General features: G+C 35.9%; 2 protein-coding genes across 5 annotated transcripts; one reads left to right on the top strand and one right to left on the bottom strand.

Annotated features, from left to right (window-relative positions):
- Nucleotides 1-405: 405 nt before the first annotated feature.
- Nucleotides 406-6424, top strand: letmd1 (LETM1 domain containing 1). 4 transcript variants are annotated; one of them, XM_051879553.1, is made up of 9 exons: nucleotides 406-571; nucleotides 1104-1261; nucleotides 1363-1478; nucleotides 1567-1649; nucleotides 2000-2186; nucleotides 2291-2392; nucleotides 3986-4138; nucleotides 4239-4335; nucleotides 5221-6424. In XM_051879553.1, exons 1-9 carry the CDS (start codon nucleotides 453-455, stop codon nucleotides 5292-5294), a joined length of 1089 nt encoding a protein of 362 aa, XP_051735513.1. In that variant the 5' UTR covers nucleotides 406-452; the 3' UTR covers nucleotides 5295-6424. The 4 variants fall into 4 exon arrangements, with proteins under 4 accessions (XP_051735513.1, XP_051735511.1, XP_051735512.1 ...); XM_051879551.1 differs by having other exon boundaries at nucleotides 1342-1478; XM_051879552.1 differs by having other exon boundaries at nucleotides 407-571; nucleotides 1107-1261; nucleotides 1342-1478.
- On the bottom strand, nucleotides 6380-19615 carry cd63 (CD63 molecule). Its single transcript, XM_051879559.1, has 8 exons — nucleotides 19281-19615; nucleotides 17212-17296; nucleotides 11989-12171; nucleotides 8455-8529; nucleotides 8276-8368; nucleotides 7404-7547; nucleotides 7080-7163; nucleotides 6380-6978 (listed from the first exon to the last, which is right to left on the bottom strand). Exons 2-8 carry the CDS (start codon nucleotides 17275-17277, stop codon nucleotides 6913-6915), a joined length of 711 nt encoding a protein of 236 aa, XP_051735519.1. The 5' UTR covers nucleotides 17278-17296; nucleotides 19281-19615; the 3' UTR covers nucleotides 6380-6912.
- Nucleotides 19616-20896: the final 1281 nt, after the last annotated feature.

The raw sequence follows: 20896 nt of genomic DNA, 5'->3' as shown, positions 1-20896 counted from the left end.
AATAAAACAATTCAAAATTTCAATTTTAATTACGTATAATTAAATCAAATTTAATTTAAATTAAATTAGACAGCTACAAAATGGGAGGGAAAAAACGTTTAACTGGTGAATTCTTTCAAAAGTTTTAAGCAAACCATTTAGCGAAAAAAAAAAAATCAAGAGATCAGCCAAAAAATATGACCTCATTAATCTGTAATAACGGTATGGATTATCATTGGGCTATGGGTTATAAGTGATTAAATTGATAAAATATTTTGAAATGTGTTGAAATAAAGCGTCCCTACACACAAATACTCTGGTATCCAGTCAACACAAAAATAAATAAATAAAAATAAAAAATAAAAATAAAAAGGTGGTGCGCGCGCATTGCACAGTAGCCAATCACAGTGCTGCATCTGCATTCCATTCTCTGAAGACACGCCCACGTAGAACTGTCAGCTGTTCAGTTCAAGATGGCGTTGTCCTGTAGAGGAGTGTGCCGCGGGGCTTCAGTGATCTTAATGTATGGAAAACAACCTGTCGGGGTCAAAGCAAGTCTCTTCACACCTAGATTGTCTTCCACAAAATCCAGGTACTATTTATAATAAGTTCATATAAATTATTATTTGTAGGAATCGATCATTTGTAGGCATACTCCCATAGTTAGGAGAATTTGCATAGATTATTCGTTATAGACCTTATGCGTCAAAGAAACAAACGCACCTCCGTCTTCATAATATTGTCTTTGAACTTCCCTTTTTGCGGTAGCTCTGTATATTTCTATGGCATCGCTGTTGAAGAATAATTAGCTGGTGAAGTGGATTTACTTATTGTAGAGTTAATTAAAGTCATCGTGAGATTTGTAATGTTTAAAGCAGACGTCTTATCAAATGTCAGTAGACCCAGAAGATTTTCAAACGAGCAGTTCATTCATAAATACGTAAGAATGCTGTGGAAATACAAACCGGAAGTCAAGCTTTTGTAGAAAGAGAAAAAATTGAGTTAAGCACATGCCCTGCACTGTTGTTACAGCAGCACAGCATCTTTTATTTATTTATTTATATCTATCTATCTATCTATCTATCTATCTATCTGTCTGTCTGTCTGTCTGTCTGTCTGTCTAGTAGTTTGTGGTTTGTTAGACACTACTCACCTTCACAAGCAAAACATGGGATTGGTCGAAGCATTGTGTCCAGGCTGAAGTGGGCCAATGAGAAGTATGAGAGATTCTTGCAGCGGCGCTTCCCTCGCTTTTATGCTCTCTATAACACTTTTATGAGAGGTCAGAGCAAATAATATATTTAAAATTACTACTGGATTATTTAATCTCAAACCATCTCCAGCAAATGTGTTATGATATAGGTTTTATGTTTCTGTATAAAGGGTTCCGGCTCCTGTTTCAAGATGCTCGAGAAGTGAGAAAAATCATGACTCGCATGCTCACTGACAGCACAGAGAACCAGAATTTGCCTTACCGTGATTTGGAGAAACTCAGGCAGGTGGGTTGAAGAACTGAAGCAGACATTTATGGGATATATTGCTGTCATAAATTTTATTAAATTGTCATTTTTTGTGTGTTGCTTTCAGTTCCGCAGGGACTTAATCAAAGCCATTCCATTGGTCATCATATCAATACCTCCTTTTGCCAACTATTTGGTCTTTATCCTTATGTGAGTATTTAGCATGTTACTCTGCTGATTATACTGTTTTTTTTTTTTTTTTTTTTTTTTTTTTTCTTTATTACAATTATGAAGTACGTCTGTATCTTTGAAACTGATTGAATATTGGGATTTGAATGTTTGCTTTATTGTCCATCACTCTTCCATTCATTGATCCATTCATCCTCAGGGATGTGAAATCCAAGGGAATTTTTTATTTTTATTTTTTTAAATACATTTTATTATTATTAAATACTCAACTTTTAATGTTACAGTTTTAATGTTGTTGTTGTTGAAGTATAGCCATATTGAATGGAGGGGGATGTTTTCCTTTTGTTTTCCTCCTCAATTCTGCCCTCTAGGTACCTCTATCCTCGCCAGCTTCTGATCCGGCACTTCTGGACCCCACAGCAGCTGGTGGAGTTTCAGGGGGTGTACCATACCCAGAGAGCACAGCACCACTGGGCTATAGTAAAGGGGCTGGAAAGCACGTCAAATTCTGTCCAAGACAGCCGACTTAAAAGCCGCCTCATGGAGCTCTGCAGTAAGGTAGCCTGAGCTAATTCATGATATGACATATGTGTAAAATTGCAGCCTTTTTTAGTTTTATTCAGATGTTGACTTTTTAGTAAATACAAAATATGTGTCTGCAGGTCCGAAGCGGATTCCATCCTGTAGTGTCTGATGTCCATGCAGTGAGAACATTGTTCTCTGGACCTCCCTTAGGTATCAAGAGAATGTATGCAGATCAGATGGTGAGCTCCAAATAATCAGCCAGTTGCACAATGAATTGCATTTTATAAGTTTGTTACTTGTTTAAATTTTTCTAAACGCATGTTATAAATCTTATTGTGAACAATTAATCCGTGCATGTTTCATTCATCCAGTCAACTGGACCTTCTGGTGAAAACGACAGACTTCTCTCTGGTGACATATGCAGGACCTCCCCAATCCTTTAGGAGGCGTTTACACGTTTTCAACTAAAAACGGAAAACTTCTTATGCGTTTTGGCCGTTCATTTACACGACAATGGCATTTTGGGGGGCCCGTAAACTACAAAAACGAAATTGAATTTGTGAAAACGGTAACGTAATGCGCATGCTTATTACCTGTTTAGTCTATAGTGTTTCTTTACAAAGCAACATCGCCAACTACTGGCCTGGCATGCATAATACAGCATTGTTTGTCATTTTGAAGGATTAGATCACTTTAAAATGAAAATTACCCAAAGCTTTACTCACCCTCAAGCCATCCTAGGTGTATATGACTTTCTTCTTTCTGATGAACACAATCGGAGTTATATTATGAAATATCCTGACGTGTCCAAGCTTTATAATGGCAGTGAACGGGACCAATGAGTTTGAAGCTCAAGAAAGTGCATCCATCCATCATAAACGTACTCCATGTGGCTCTGGAAGGTTAATAAAGTCCTTCTGAAGCGAAGCGATGCATTCGTGTAAGAAAAATATCCATATTTAACAAGTTATGAAGTAAAATATCTAGCTTCCACCAGACTTCAAATTATGAAAAAAGCTTAACTGATGTAACGTCAGTTACAATTTTTTCGTAAGTTTAATGCAGAAGGCGGTCTGGCGGAAGATAGATATTTTACTTCATAACTTGTTAAATATGGATATTTCTCTTACACAAACACTTCACTTCAGAAGGCCTTTATTAACCCTCCTGGAGCCGTGTGGAGTACCTTTATGATGGATGGATGCACTTTTCTTGAGCTTCATACTCCTTGGTCCCGTTCCCTGCCATTATAAAGCTTGGACACATCAGGATATTTTATAATATATCTCCGATTGTGTTCATCAGAAAGAAGAAAGTCATACACACCTAGGATGGCTTGAGGGTGAGTAAAGCTTGGGCTAATTTTCATTTTAAAGTGAACTAATCCTTTAATAGGGATCGTTTTGACAATGTTGTTATCTGTATGCAAAACTTTTCAAAAACACAAAGAAAAATCTTTTCCGTTTTTAGTACATCATTGTCATGTAAACCTACCCTTAGTCCACTTAAACCCCACCTCTGCAAGCTTACATTCACCTGCCTTCACTTATGAGTTCAACACCCACATCTCAAAATCCAATCAACAGCGATGCATAGAACTTAGTCCCTGCCTTTTTTTTCGATAATCTGTTACACTTGGATATACGTCACATTATGGAAGAAAAGCTCTGACACTACTTCTGTTTCATCAACTTTAAAATGTACAAAACTTCTCTAGCTTTCTTCCTAATCTAGTTTTCTAATAAACCTGGCATTGAATATTATATTGTTGTCTCTTTGCCAAATTGCTTTTTATTGTCCTTTTTGTGCTAAATGTATACATATATTTGCAGAGACACCTCTGTCCATTGCTGTTCCTGACGCCCCGTCTCCCAGCCTTCTGGATTGGTCGACGCTTGAACAGTCATGCCTTAGAACTCATGCAGCTTGACCGCAGCATTGTTCGATTAGGCTTGCATCAGTTGAATGACACAGAGCTCAGAGAGGTCAGCGGTTGCTCCTTATTTTGCCCATTACATTCTGTCAGCAGCCTTTATTTTCTGATTTTTGAAGGATAATGTGTCATGTTTACATCACGTCTCCTAGGCATGTTACGTGAGAGGGCTGAATCCAGAGCATCTGAGTCCCGGACAGTGCCGGGAATGGCTTACACAGTGGTTGCAGTTCTCAACACACCTAAATGGTACGTAGGCCGTGAGATCAAGGCTATGTTCAGAAGAGAGTGCTAGCATACTATGTTTATGGCACGTTCACACAATGTCATAATTACCAGATGACAGCCTGAACGTTCTACTCGGAGCTGCTCACGTTCTCAAACTTGGAATTATTGTTTCTATGTCAACACCACACAAAATGAATGTGTTACTTGACAAAACCACAATAAAACAAGTAACAGTTGTTATGCAAATGCGTTATTAATAAACATTTAAAGTTTATTTAGCAGGACATTAGTTATCCAACTCTGTTTTAGCTACATCAAACTAAATTGTATGGAAGAATTATTAAAGCATTTTTCTGCTGAAACCACCACCATTTGGAATGTTTCCACATGACTTTGCAGTGGTCAGGTGGTACAATTTTTACAAATCAGAATCTTGTAATTACGGTAATTCCGACATGGTGATTACTATTTATGCAGTATGTATACTGTGCACTGTATGCAATAACCATTTGATAAAATGTCTAGTATGTAACAGTGCATTGCCCAGGATACTGTATCCCACAATGCAATACAGTGTGATAAATCATAAATTAATTGCAGCAGTTTTTTATTTGCCAAAATTTAATTGAAACAATATTGGGATAACAATGTGGCATATTAATATTATTCATCATTACTGTTTCATAATTTTTTTTTTCCTAGGTATAATGTATACTGCACAGTTTTTGAACATAGTTTAACAGACCTGGAAAGTTCTTTTAATATTACCATGAATGATTCTTTCCCATATTTTTAATGGGTCATTAGGGGTTTTTGTTAAAAATAACACTCTTGCTTTGAAACTATTGACATGACAGTTGTGTTGCACATTCGTTGTGACATTGCATTTCCTTCCTGTTTGATCAGAGTCAGAGACCTCCCTCTATCTGCACTGTATGGTACTGCTCACTGTAAACTACCCTAAACACCCACGTCACTGACCTCGAGAGGAAGCAGATGACTTCTCTTCCCAACACCGGGCACTGAAAATCCACCACCACACCCATAAGTAATGCACCATGGGAACAAAAGAAACTTGTATGCAAATTGAAGCACCGCAACACAAGCTTTATCACACCAGTCATTTGGCTTAAGTCATGTTACTGTTGTTGTTTTTTATGTTTCTGAATCATTTTTTAAATGGATTGTTTAAATGTGCTTTAAATTTTTGTTTTTTGGAGATTTTGTTTACTTGAGCAAGGAACAGGAGGGACATTGTCTTTGAAAGATGCCACTGAGATTCTGGAATTTGTGGAATAATGTGATTCATTTTCTTCCAGACAGGGTGTGTAATCAGTGACACAAAACAGTAAACTGACACTGTGAGAAGTTATAACCACATCTGAGACAAAAAGCACACTGAACATGTGCCAAAAGCATCCGTTTGGTCTTGAGACATTCGTTCTAAATTTAGTTGTTAGTGGAGCGCAATCATTTGTGAATTGTGTTTTGAGACATTTTGTATATGCCTAAAATCAGCACTGACTCCAGGATAAATATCACCCATCTTGTTCATTTTTCTGGTGTAGTAGTAAGACAAACAGTCACTCTTGGGATGTTTAATATGTTTTACTATAGCAACCCAGTAATGCTTTAAATCTGTTGGTAAACTTGAAAGAGGTTTACAGAGCCTGTACACTAGAGAGAAAGCATATTCTTTAATATATTAAGCTCTATAATGTTTTAATTAAGCTTATGTTAATATTTATTGTTGATCTCAAAATTACACAGTATTGCACCTTGTTATTTGTTCTATCCAATAAGAAGGAGTTTGCTGTGTGCACTGGGCTGTTTGGTCAAAGCATCAAAGTTATACTTAATGTGTTTAGTCAGTCTCTTATTCAGCCTTTTAACAGGTGCCTTTTTACTTAAGAACACAGCTACAAACACGGTGCAGTACATGCCGTTATCTTTTTATGTTGCCAAATGTGTTGTATTATTTTGTATTTTATATATATATTTAAGAAAATGCTGTTTGGTTCTGTGTTAACATTTCACTGGAAGGTATGAAAGTACATAGTCATCGCAGTGTGAAAAGATCAGAACTTTTATTAAAAGACTTCAAACTTAATGGTCTCTGTTTGCATCCCTCATCAAGCTGGCACTGATTCACCAACTACAGTAGTAACAAACATAAGTAGTAACTCAAAATATAATTAAATTAACTTAAATGGGACAAACTTGTTTAGAACATTTCATTCTTTTATTTGACATGAATGTTCTTTAAAAGTATAAAATTTGTCATATCTGTAATTCATTGATTGTTGTTCTGTAACCCAAAGAAATGTCAACAAAGCAGTAAAGGACAAATTTAAAACAATGTCTAAAGACAGAATACGTAAGCATAAATCAGAGACTTAACAGTAGACTAATCTACTGGATTTGTCATAGAAACAGATATAGTTATTTCATTCTCAGAGAAAATGAGTATTGCCAACTTACACAGCAAGGGGGGAAATAATTAGCATTTATATAATGGTTTTAAAAAAAAAAAAAAAAAAAAAAAACCTCCTGAACAGTCTCTAAGAGCTTTAAGCGATGTGCTGTGACTGGATGTGATCACATGACCTCATAGCCGCTGCGGATGGCTCGCATAAGGATGCAGGCCAACACAATGCCCGTGATCTACAAAAAATAAAACAAAATGTATTAGTGTATGAAGAAGGGGAGTTTGCACTGATGTTCTTGTGTGCATATAACAGGGAAACCAATATTGCAGGTCTCACCTGCACAAACGCGATGACCAGAGCTCCCACAGCAAGCCACAAAATATGCTGGTTTATATATTTCTCAAAAGCGTGTTGACATCCCTGTATTAAACACAAAGACAAAGTTTTAGTATCTAGTTTCTCACATACTCTGTCCAATAAACAATTTAAACTTGTTATTAAAAAAAAAAAAAAAAATTCAAAACTTCATTTTCAGCTATGACAACACCAAGTCTAATTTTTTTAGACTTTTTTTTGTGTGAAAATGCCACAGTACAGAAGAGTCAGGTAGCCAAAACCCTATTGCACTATATCAACAATAAAAAACAAAGAGTTTCTTACTTCTGTGTAGATTATTTTGTCATCTCCCAAAGCTCCAATACCACAGTCCTTAGTGATATTTTTACAGCAGGAGTCTGGGACGGACTTGTGACCGGGGCTGAAGTTCACCCAATCACTAGAGGAGTTTCTTCCACAGCACTTGAGCTATAAGACAGACAAAATTACAAATTCATATTATTAATGTAAATTAAAACAGCTCTATCTTGTGTGTGTGTGTGTGTGTGTGTGTGTGTGTGTGTGTGTGTGTGTGTGTGTGTGTGTGTGTGTGTGTGTGTGTGTGTGTGTGTGTGTGTGTGTGTGTGTGTGTGTGTGTGTGTGTGTGTGTGTGTGTGTGTGTGTGTGTGTGTGTGTGTGTGTGTGTGTGTGTGTGTGTGTGTGTGTGTGTGTGTGTGTGTGTGTAAAAGGGAGCTGGATGCTTTAATGCCAAAAAGTAATTATTTTAATCTATTTGACAGCCCTAAATTAAAATTACTACACAGAAACAAATAAACACAATATTACATAGAGTGATTCCATGAATACATTTCCCTTCAAAAGCAGAGATCATCTAAAGAGAGCATATGATCCAGCAGAATGGATTCACTGAACTGAAAGCCATTCAAAATTTAGAGAGCAACTACAGCACAGTGTCTGAACTGAAGTTTAGCCACATGACGGCACAAGAGGAAGCAGGATGTCAGTTTAATGTCAACAGATGGCACTGAGCAAACAAGGCTGGAGAGACTCTTAAGACACACATTGTGTACATGAAAATGGGAAACAGAGCAGGATCACAGTCCTTGTTCAGAAAAGCAGCACAAAAAAATAAAAAAAATAAAAAAATCAGACTCTCTTTGGACTTTCTGAAACGTGAAAGATTTGGGTTTACCAACCTCCTTCTGGAGAGAATCGAGGGCTTCATGGTTTTCTGTTTTGTTGTATTCTGCGATCATGACCTCAAAGCGTTCCTTCAGATGATCATTCACCTGCAGAGAAACAGAGATTATTGGGAGCCAAATGGTACTGGGAAACAGGTTAATAGTAATGAAGTGGCAATTAGAAGAGTACTCACTTTCCCACGGAAGACATATCCAGCGATGGCGGCTCCAATTTCAGTGATGACGATGAGAGAGAGAAGAACAGCAAACTAGGAGAAAACAGAGAGGAGAAGTGAATGATAAAAGTAAGGAATGACAAGCCAAGAAATAACATTTTAAAGAATTGATTGACTTTATTGAGAGTTGGTCGGTGCTGCGCTACTGTGTTTATCTAGCAAATACAATCGAACATTCTGAGGCACCGGTTCATTGCGACGGTTTGTTTTCCATTTCAGTCAAATATGCTTCAAACTGAGTGTTGTGTAAGAAGGAATCTGGTTTAACCTGTTGATCATGTGTTGACCGTGTCAACAGCATAGACATGCAACAGCTTTACAGCAGTCAGCATATAAACATAAGCATCAGCGGATGTAGTTTGAATGTGTACCAAAGTCACTTGGGCAATACTTAAAGGGTTAGTTCACCCAAAAATGAAAATTATGTCATTTATTGCTCACCCTCATGTCGTTCCACACCTGTAAGACCTGTAATGGCTAAGCGAGGCCTGCATTGCCAGCAAGATCACTTTCAATGCCCAGAAAGCTACTAAAAACATATTTAAAACAATTCATGTGAGTACAGTGGTTCAACCTCAATATTATAAAGCGACGAGAATATTTTGTGCGCCAAAAAAACAAAAACAAAATAACGATTCAACAATATCAAGATATTTAGATATTTCAACAATATCTAGTGATGGGCGATTTCAAAACACTGCTTCACGAAGCGTCGAAGCTTTACAAATCTTTTGTTTCGATTCAGTGGTTCGGAGCGTGTATCAAACTGCCAAAGTCACGTGAACTATTGAAATTTCGAAACACATATGACGCAACAAAGCCTCGTTTACTGAAATCACGTGACTTTGGCAGTTTGATACGTGCTCCGAACCACTGATTCGAAACAAAAGATTCGTAAAGCTTCGACGCTTCATGAAGCAGTGTTTTGAAATCGCCCATCACTAGATATTGTTGAATAAAGTCGTTATTTTGGTTTTTTTGGCGCACAAAAAGTATTCTCGTCACTCTATAATATTAGGGTTAAACCACTGTAGTCATATGAACTGTTTTAAATATGTTGAAAAAGTTATCTTGCTGGCAATAAAGGCCTCACGAAGCTAGCAGATTTCCCGAAGATGAATGAAGGTCTTACGGGTGTAGAACGACATGAGGGTGAGTAATTAATGAGAGAATTTTCATTTTTGGGTGAACTAACCCTTTAATATTAGTGTGCTGATATTTAATATTTCAGTCAACTTAATATTTCAATCAGTCAACAGTAGTTGACATATACACTCCTATTCATTTACTTGTCACTGGTTCCAGTTCCATGTAAAATGTAATTCACTACCTCAGTGCATGCCAGATTTTAATCATAAAAAATATAAATGTCACTTTTTCTAATTTTCGCATTACTATTATTATCTATCACATTAGTATTATCTATTATTAGTTTTATTTATTGCCCCGATTATTTTTAAATACACTTCCTGAATCTTTATTATCTTTACATATTTAAATGTATTATTATACAATAAAATATTTAAATAATTAGGCCTAAAATCAGTAATAATTAATAATACACAAATTGGAAATACTGATATTAAATGAATGTTTTTGGTAATATTTTTGATCAAATCTAGAAAAAAGAAAAAAGAAAAAAAAATGAGGGGAAATGCATATAAAATCTATGCATACAGTTTTTTGCAAACGTTTGGACACCCCCAGCTTATGATCATAATTTCAATTCATAATCTGCTGGGTTTTCGAAGCAGCAACTTCATTTGGATATAATTTATACCTTATGGAAACAGTAACATTTCAGTTCTGAAATAACATTCATTGAATCAACAGAAACAATGCAATGTGAATCATAACAAAAACAGACAGTTGCAAAAATTTGGGCACCCAAATGGAATAATCACATCAATATTTAGTAGAGCCTCCTTTTGCGCTTTTTATAACCACTGATATGTCTGAATTCTGGCTGCAGGTATTTTTGATCATTCTTCCTTGCAAAATGTCTCCAGTTGAGACCGGTTTAATGGCTGCTGTGCGTGTACAGCCTGCTTCCAATAATTCCATATATTTTCGATGATGTTCAAGTCTTGGGACTGTCACAACTAGCAATTAGCTACCTTAAATATCCTTTTTCATGATTGGTTGCAACTGTGTTTGCAGTGTAAGTTTCATTGAGCAAATCAAATCAGTTTTGTGCTGTATTAATCAGCATTAAATGACTACAGGTATTCAAATCAACGAAACTGAAAGGGTGCCCAAACTTTTGCATAGCCTGTTTTTCACATTAAATTCTACAGAACTGCATACTGTCTGCTACACTAAGAAGTATTGTCTCAAAAATATCACATTATTCAGCATTCTTTGAATGGGGAAATACATATATTTATTTCACCATTCAAAAGAAATTTATTACAGTTGATAAATTAGATCAAAACAAACCAAACAAGTTAAAACTAAAGTGCACTGCTTTCAGCACTACCGCCTATGTACACATTCAAAGACTTCTCATTGGATTATTAATAAAGGTAAATGTCACGTCATACTCTGTGACTAAGTGTTTACGAAGAGCTTACACCTTCTAGTTAAGCGTTGAGGATAAATGATGCAAACAAACCAAGTGTGTGAACGTTAAGACCTTACAAATGGCTGAAGCAACCCTACCAAGTAGACCATTTCAATAGAGTACCTCAGAGATGACGTGTTTTTGTAGGCCAGCCTGGAAGTTAGCAGCACACGGGTTCCCTCGATCGAAAGCCTATGCATTTTTCCCATAGACTTTTGGAAAATCGCAAAAAATAAGCTCTGTGTTTAACAAAGGGTAATGACATGTTTTGTCTATCAAGATAATCTTTACAAGTTAACACAACATTTATGCATTTTGAAGCCAAAATAAAGTGGTCAGATATAAAAAGCTAACAGTAGGCTATAAACGGACTACAGCACACCATGGTCGTGGATCAACGTCACCACCACCAAGCTTCCTCAAACTTTATTTAAAAAACAACTTTACTTAAAAACATGTTCGCTGATTATGACCTGCACTGTGAATGAATACTTATCCACTTTTTCATGAGAAATACTGTCCAAATGTCCTGTTTGTCATGATGACGTCTAAAGTCCCCTCCAAAGGAAGTAGTCCCTTTTAGCAATTTGTTAGCAACCGCCGTTTTTAAGACACAATAAAGGTTTAAAAAGATAAAAAAATCTCAAGCGGGTTATAACTGGTGTGTTTTATGTCATAGATCAAAACGTGAAAATATTTAGAGGCTTTGTTATCCACAGACCTTATTTCAGGAGATTTAGCAAAAACCCATTCAAAAAAACAAATTGACTTCGGGGCGATGGAACCGGAAGTCCTAAAATGCTAACTTGCTTCCGGGTTTTGCCTACAAAAACACGTAATCTCTGAGGTACTCTATTATCTTAGAGAAATAGTTTGAACAATTAGTTCACATCTACTAGATCACAAATATTTTCGTCACATATCCTTACCATGGTGACCATGCACTGATTCTCCTTCCAGGCGCCACAGCAGCCAAAGAATGCGATGAAGAAGATGATGACTCCTACTATTATCAGCACTAGAGGAATGCCAGTGTATCCTTTGATGATGGCCGTGTTGTGAATAGCAACTTGAACCAATATCCCCAGAACTATTAAGGCCAGGCCACACAGCTGCGGATGAAAGACAGTGAGAGGTAGTGGTAAAGTCAGTGTGAAAAACAGACTCTTCAATGCTGTTTTAGTTAATCACTGTTCTGAGGGAAAACTGACATTAAAATGCAGACAACTTACGTTTTATTCAAACAGAGTCACTTCATAATCATAAACATAAAAAAGGAGAAGGATGGTTAAAAAGAGGCCCAAAAAGGGGAACTGAAACCGTATCATGTGTTTGTATTGTAAAATTATTTTAAAGAGCCAAATTAAATAAAAAGTACCCCTTCTGATGACCTATTTCAGTGGTTCCCTAACCTGGTCTTGGATTACATTTTTGATGTCTCTCTTATCTGAAACACTAATTCAAGGTCTTGGAGCAAAGCCACTTTAAGGCAAGCCTCTAAGGTTAGCAAAAAGAAAGAAAGAAGAAAGCATAACGCTGGAATAAGCAAGGAAGGAGGCCATTTTTTTTTAAAATGGATGTCAATGGAGGAGAAGCTTTACTATGCTAAAAACCGGAAAAAAACTGCTGAGTCATTCCATGTCAAAACAACCAAATTTCAGAAACTTTTGGACGTGCAACTTTTGGACATAGTCATATTGGGGTCCTAATATCTATGGGGCTGAACTATATAGGACCTTCAAAATAAAGATTCCAAAAGAAAAGTTTATTAAAAATGAGAATCGGATATTAAACAAATCTTGAATACTATGAGTTATAAGCATGAAAACTTTAGAAAAAGAATATTTATGGCACATCAGCTGTATGCAAAGTGACCCACATTTGGTTTTTGACTACTGAAAATTTGTACAATTTATCAATTTACTCATGGAGCCACATTAACATGCCCATATCTCTGGGATTGAACCATTGAGGGCCTTTAATATGAAGATACCAAAAGGAAAGTTTGTTAAGAACCAGAATCTAAAAGGATATTAAGATATCTTTAATACTTCTTGAGTTACAGGAATGCAAACTTGAGGCAAAAAAAAACAACAACAAAAAAAACAAAACAAAAAAAACAAGAAGTGCTTTTGCCATTTTTGAATTGCCACTGTTGGCATATAATGAAACAAAGATTGCTAAAGTCAACAGATTTTACTAGTAGACCTATTAATCTCTGTGTAAAAATAAAATAATGATGCTGCCATCTTTATAAAGTCATTTTTACACCTCTCTAATTTGACTCCAAATCTCAGGTGAAAATGGTCATTTTGAAGCCTCTCTACAAAATAGTGGATTACTTAGTAAATATACATATGTGACATTTAATATTTTGGCTTTCATCCCTATTTATGTTTGTCAGTGATTGACTGTCGCACAATTCCGAAAGAAATTCAATGATGTCAGGGCTGTAAGGTGATTGGTTATCAAGGTACACGCAATTCAAGTTGGCTGTTATGCTTTCTCCAATAGTACAGCAATGGACCCTTATATCGCCCAATAATAAGACCATCGCTGCATTCGAAGTTGAATACTTCCCTACTATATAGTATACGAAAAACACTAGGCAAAAAGTACCTGGATGACCTACTACTTCCCTAGAGGTTCTGAAGGGAAAGGGAATTTGATGGACACTTGACTATCCCATGAGGCCATGGGTAAGGATTTATGAATGGCAGTGAAGCGACGCAACAGGCATACTAATTAATAGTTTTATCAAGCAGGATTTTTTTAAATGTTGAAATATTGTTGTTTTCCACTAAAGATGTAAAGAAGAAAAACAGTACCTTATGTAAAATTGCATTATTCTGTTCCCTAACCCTAAATTTCACTTCAGGATGTTGGTGTTAGCATAAAAGAAAAGAAAAAAGTGAGTTGTAACTAGGTGTGGGAAGGTTATTAGTACTATAAGATTCTTTGAAACTTTCAATACACATTTGCCAATGTCGTTGGTTCACAATATCTATTTATCATGCTATGTAAAGTTTGTCAGCAATCAGCAAATTAGTTACGCGCCATCATTATCACAGATAATGTACTGTGTAAATGTTTCAAGTAAAGTGACTGAACTGCACAGCTGAGCAAAGTGTAAAGGATACTTAGTAATACATATAAGTCAGCTGTACAAATGTAGAATACGTGGGCGTGTCACAGCTAGTCAGCTACCTAGAACAACTTTTATGACTACACTGGTCTGGTTAACATACAAAGTAACACCAGTGTAAATATTTGAAGGTAATAAGTGGCAGCCGGTAGGTACCTGTAAGAATTAGACAAAGAGGAAACAATAGCAAGACGAATCCTGTTTTGTTTCCTGAATGGAATAAAAATATGCATTGAAATTGCCAGGAGTGTCTATTATTACATAAAGAAACACATGACAATGTCCTAAATAAGGAGTGGCGTTTAATCATCTATTATCAGCCCATGTTCCGGCTGGCCTTTGGCATTACTTCACTGAATGTGTCACAGATGAACATTGACACTCATGTGGTGAAGTCACATGATGCCGTCACAAATCAGGAAGATCAATCACATGACTGATGCTGAACTTTACAATCACTGAGAAATATGTATGCGAGACATTCGACAACTAAGTTCCCAGCACAAACCTGCATGAAATAGTTTGTTTTTTTGTTTTTTTTTCTTCTAGTTCCAAAAAATTATATTGCTGCAAAGCAAACACAACTGCATTTCTATGTAATTCAACTGTAAGTCACTGGAATTGTTAAAGGTTGCTTGACTGGTTTGTATCAAGAAATGCATCCAATGTGAATGTAGTTCAAAAGATGTTTACTTGAATTGTTTATTAAAAAACAGGAGTTGAAACATTTCACATTTGTCTAAATTACAGTTGAGAGTCTCAAGGTAGAATATAGTCATATTCAGATGGAACAAATTTTCCCTGGGAAAGTTAAGTACATTCACTTCACACATGTACTTTTTTTAAAACCCACATGAATTGTAAACATCTGTGCTCTTCCCATACAACCTCTGTAAAACTTGTGGATAAAATTACCTATTGCTTTTTTGTGATTGTGGACATACATTTCACAACATTATTTTGATGTTCATTGAATGAATACCATAATTAAAGCACTTTTTGTGGCACACAATTCATTTAAATTTTTTAAATAATTTAATTATTAAAAAGGTGAAAATCCCTAATGAAGATATTTTGGAACATATTAAATATTTACATTCTGAATAAATGAAATCTAAAACTTAAAGGATTAGTTCACTTCAGAATTAAAATTCTGATAATTTACTAAGAAATTTAGGTTAAGATAAACATTCAAGTATTTTTTTTTTTTTTCTCCATATAGTGGACTTCAACAGTTACCAACAGGTTGAAGGTCCAAATGTCAGTTTCAGTGCAGCTTCAAAGAGCTCTACACAATCCCAGCCGAGGAATAAGGGTCTTATCTAGTGAAACGATCGGTCATTTTCTTAAAAAAAATAAATAAATAAATAAAAAATGTATATACTTTTTAACCACAAATGCTTATCTTGCATTGCTCTGCGATCCACCACACCGCAAACTCCATCTCATTTTCTCATCGTCCGACATCGTTGTTTTACCTTTTTTTTTTTTTTTGTAAAGGGCATTTGACTTAGTCTTTGCATGTTCGCTTTGTAAACACCTGCCCGATACTTCCGCCTACTTCACACGTGACCTTTCCAATGTGATTATGTAATGCGTGGTGCATTGCAGAGCAGTGCAAGAAGAGCATTTGTGGTTAAAAAGTAAATATATTTTTTCTTTTTTTAGAAAATGGCCGATCATTTTGCAAGACAAGACCCTTATTCTTCGGCTGGGATCGTGTAGAGCCCTTTGAAGCTGCACTAAAACTGACATTTGGACATTAGCAGCATCAACATCCCTAAATAATTCCTTCCCTTACATAATGTTGTATTGTATAATATATAAAATTAATCATATGCATCCCTAACTCCCCTAACATCCACATCCAGATAAGAGACACCCTCACCTTAGTACAGGGATTCTAACAAATAAAAGACGACCATCTTAAAAAGCTCAAATGTTGTTTAGGAAATTAAATCGGTCCAAATGGTGCAACAGAAAGTAATATCAGAATGAGCATTTGTGATCACAGGAAGCATAGATGGTGTAGGTGCAAAAGTGAGCTTGTGCACATTCTAGCCAGAGTATATGTGTGAGAAACAAGCTGTCAGCTCAAACAAGTAAATGGCCATTAGCAACTATGTTGTCAATCTGAAGGACAGAGCTCTGTACATCCAAGAATGTTTTCTTTCTTTTTCAGGAAACATACCACTTGGTGCTGTGGTTACACTTTAAACAGAGTGTGTGGTGTTCACGCTCACACCAGAGAACGCTTAGACACCAAACAATGTCAATGTCAACAGCACAAGATGAATGCGTGGAGTGAGCAGTGCTTTGATCAAACAAACTTGCTTGGATGAAGTGCTATGTTTCCGTGACCTAAAAGGAAGCCTACTTTATCAGCTACAGTAACTGCTGAAAGACAGTCAAACACTCTAATTACAAACAATGTTGTGCACATTAGTGTAGTTTATTTTGAGTTCACCACAATATTTTCGTTCCCTTTAAGCATACAATATGCCAACAAGAAGGTTTACCCTGTTCCCGAATAAACACAGCTATATTTATGAGCAACATGGCAACACAAAATGACTGTATTCCAGTCATCTGACATAGCCAGGAAACAAGTATTCCTGAATGGTGTGAAATTTTTGAGTCACCATAAGAAGAAACTATTTGGGGCCCCTTGAACTCCTCAACTAGTAAAAGTGTGTGTCAGAGTTACTAGGAACTCTCAAAACTTTATTTTGAGATTTTGAGGTTGGAGGAGGAATTTTTGCATACCACAAGCCTTGAGTAGAGAAAAAAAGGTCAATTTTATTTCTCCTTTATCTGAGTCAAAGCAGCTTACAGTAGCTGAACTAAAGTCAGTGTGATGCAGCATGAATTGTAAAAAGGAATGGTTAGGAAAGCATCTGGTGTAAATCTTTCACAAACAAACGACAACGACAAAGGGAAATGGGTCAGCAGTTATGGGACTGACATACTGATACTGATACTAATACTGACATTACTTGTTACTCACCCAGAAGATGAAGTTAAAGAAAAAGAGAAGGTATTTGACACATTTTGCTCCTCCTTCTACAGCCATGGTGCTATTCGATTAAACCCTGAAAATAAAATGAAGGTAAAAACACATAAACGAAAGAACATGACCACACGTACGGCACTTAATATCTGCAAGGTTAAAAATGCTGGAACAATATATAGGTCAGCTTTCTGACACAAGCTAAATGAGGTTAATTATTAACTTATATTGTGGAAAGTCAAATATGCTTTTCAAGCAATTGAAACAAACCTCAAAAAAAAAAAAAAAAAAAAAAAAAAAATGGTGTCAAAAGGCAAGAATATGTATAGAAGAAATGTGAATGACTACAAAGTGATTCTTAATGAAGTAGAAACAATATAAGGGACATTCGACAGTTTAGCGTTTGTTTGTTTTTTGGCCATTAAAACTTGACAAACTTTTTGATGTTTACGTTTTCGTACAAGTCAAGTTCAAATTCCTTTAAATCTTACATTCTTACAATTTTAACATTCTTATTTGATATCATTAATCCACATTGTGGTCAATCATTCTTTCCCACCAAGAGTTTCCAGGGTGGACATGTTATACTTGACCACATGACTAAAATACAATGGGTGAGTCTCAATCAGCTCCCGAGCTCATGAATCAGTATATCACCCCGTTTCATCACACAGTGGGATTTAGTGATTACTAAATTCCCGGCAACATTCCGTACAACATTGTAAACAGTTAATCAACAACAGGCAGGACCTGTATTTTTTATTTATTTTTTTTTATGTTGTTTAAACACATTGTTCTGTTACATATCCTTACAACATTTTAGCCAAATATTAATTATAAATGTTAAATAGACGTGTTCACTACCTGTGTGTTTATGTTAACATAATAAAAAACAGTTTGTCTTTTCAAAATCTTTTACTGGTGTCATATTTATCTATCAAGTGTTTTATGTTTCACAGTTCAGAAATGTGAAATGTAATGTCATAGCGAGCACCTGTGTTCCCTGTTTTTTGCAGTGCATTGTGGGATTTTTTTAGGGGGAGAATGTTCCAGTGCACTGTAAGGATTTTGCAATTGAGACAGCCGTTATACTTGTTCCTGATGAGTGCAATGACTACTGAACTAGGGAGCTGATTGAGACACATCCCTATGTCTCCTCCTGTGTATGTCATTTCTTATAGGACAAAGTATTACTAGACAGTAACTCAAGAGACAAACAAAAGAACTCAAAATGCAAATTAACCATACAATGTGTTTTTTACTGTATTTAAAGAAATTGGAAATTTTAAGAAGCTCAATGTGCACTTTTGAAGAGAAAAAAGCCCCCATAGTCTAAATAAATGTAGTTGAAATATGGGGTTTGGCCTCAACCGAGCTAACGGAACATTAATTAGGTAGAAATTAGAAATGCTATAATCGACGTTTTCAGTAACAAGGCACAAACCCGTGAGAGAGTGAAACTTGTCTAAACTTCATCTGACTGCGGTCACGAGATTAATAGTCAGAGTTTAGTTTCATGTTGTGTGGTTTTTGTTGTTGTTTTTGTCAAATTAGCTTTTAAAGGCTACACTACATTTAACTGCGTCAGTAATTCAGTTATAAATAAATAAAGTTTATGATTATGACAACACACATTTCTTATTCTTTATAATCCCCCTCCTACTTGTTCCTTATTTTTTAACTGCTACGCCAATTTACCAACTTAAGAAAGTTTCACATCATGGTGTTTTAGATCTGCTAAAAATACAGGTTTCGCATGCTTTAAGGCCTCGCTCTCTCAGAAAAGACAAACAGGTGGAAATTTAGTCTACGACACAAGAAACTAGCGAAGGACAGGAAACAATGTAACCATTCACTGGGTTAACTAAATTACACCCCGCGTGTAATTTCGAGGATTTCCAGTCAAAACTTATTACGTAAGATAACAAAAACGAGTACTCTCAAACGAAGAATATATGTGGCGTTCGCTTTAATCTCGAGATTACTTGAAAAATGTCCGTTAATTTTTAAATCAGAGGTGTCGCGCGACTGCCGAGAAAATATCGGTGAGAAATAAAAACGCTTACCTCGGGTTGAAATGGTCAGTCTAGTGTACAGAAAACCTGTAGAGTGAAAAATTGGATGCTGTCTATCCAAGCAACAGTACGCGGATATGAGAAGTCGATGAGTGTACGGTGTGAATGTGATCCCTCCTATAACTAACTGACTGCACCCCACCCCTTACTGCAAGAGGCTGAGCCTCGTAACAACAAAATATAAGCCTATATAAATAAAATAAATTCACGTTTACTCGAATAAGCGTGTCGGTCACATGTAAATTGCCAAAAACACCTAAAATTGTTTATAATGGTTAACAGGTGTTAACAACATTACAAGCCTCACATTTTAAAGGTGCGCTCACTTTTATTTTTACGAATTAAAAGGTTCACACATAAAGAAGTGAAGTGCACTTATAAGAAATTATGTATAATCACATAAGAAGACTCAGCTGTGTTATTCTACATGAAGAGATCATGAGCGCCACCATGTTGACATCACATGAACAGCCATGTCATCAATGGACCAAGTTATTAATAAATAGTAGCCTATAAAAAGTAAACATAACATACTAGATGTTTACTTGTTTATCTAAGAATATTATAAGGATGCATGTATTATTAGTAAACAAACAAACTTCATGTATCCCCACCAACAGTTGTCAGTACTGTCCAAAAACACTGAGACAATAACAAGCTAAACAAAACAAATCAATGTCTAAAAAAGTTTAATATTTTACTTTTGATTTGACATCATATGATTATTACCCTAACAAGTCTATAACACTAATAAATGTGTTAAGAAAGAGTCATATAGTTTGTATAATAACTAAAGTCGATATTATATTATTTTACTACAGTTTTGTAAATATCATCTGACATATTGAATACACCAGCAGAGATTAGAAGCCATTCGGTGTCATCTTTCTCGTTAAACATTCACACCCAGTGTTATCTCAGTTTATTGCAATATTGTCATGGCCTGATAAAATCATTTTAATAGACCACTGGAATGGATGAAATGTACCACAATCATTTGAAGGAATCCAACCTTATCTAGAGAGGCTTGTGAAGTCATGGAAAGGGAATTCAGCATTAAATTAAGTTCTTCTCTGGCCAACAAATGAATACGGTGTCATTATGATTCAGACAGCATCACAAGTCAAAGTCAGATTGAGTCAGTTAAGCTCAGCATCACAGACACTGAATTATGATGTAACAGTCATGTGGATAATATCATCAATGATGCAGTTTTAATTTCAGGGAAATTCTGAAAGTCTGCACAGGTTCCCTTTTTTTCCCCACTTGTAACTTTCATTTTCCTGTTTTTACAGCGGTGGTGGGTGGGGGGGGGGGGCCTTCCCCAGTGTGACTGTATTGATGACAAAGTTGGAAAACAGTTCATAACAAAGGAAGGAATGAAAAATAGCACATCCCAATTTTTTTTCTTTTTGGGAAAATCTGAGGACATATGTGCAAATTGAATGGGCATAACACTGCTTATTTAACCCATAATATTCCTTTATTTTGATGGCAAGGAAAGGAAAAGAGCATTTTATCAATTTCATCAGACAAACATTGACAAGTGTCTTGCCACATTTCAAAAACAGATTCTGCTGCATTACATTGCTGTGGTGGAGGTGACA

This window comes from Ctenopharyngodon idella, chromosome 22 (assembly GCF_019924925.1).
Source record: "Ctenopharyngodon idella isolate HZGC_01 chromosome 22, HZGC01, whole genome shotgun sequence".
Taxonomy (NCBI): domain Eukaryota; kingdom Metazoa; phylum Chordata; class Actinopteri; order Cypriniformes; family Xenocyprididae; genus Ctenopharyngodon; species Ctenopharyngodon idella.
This window is presented reverse-complemented; position numbering and strand designations above follow the sequence as displayed.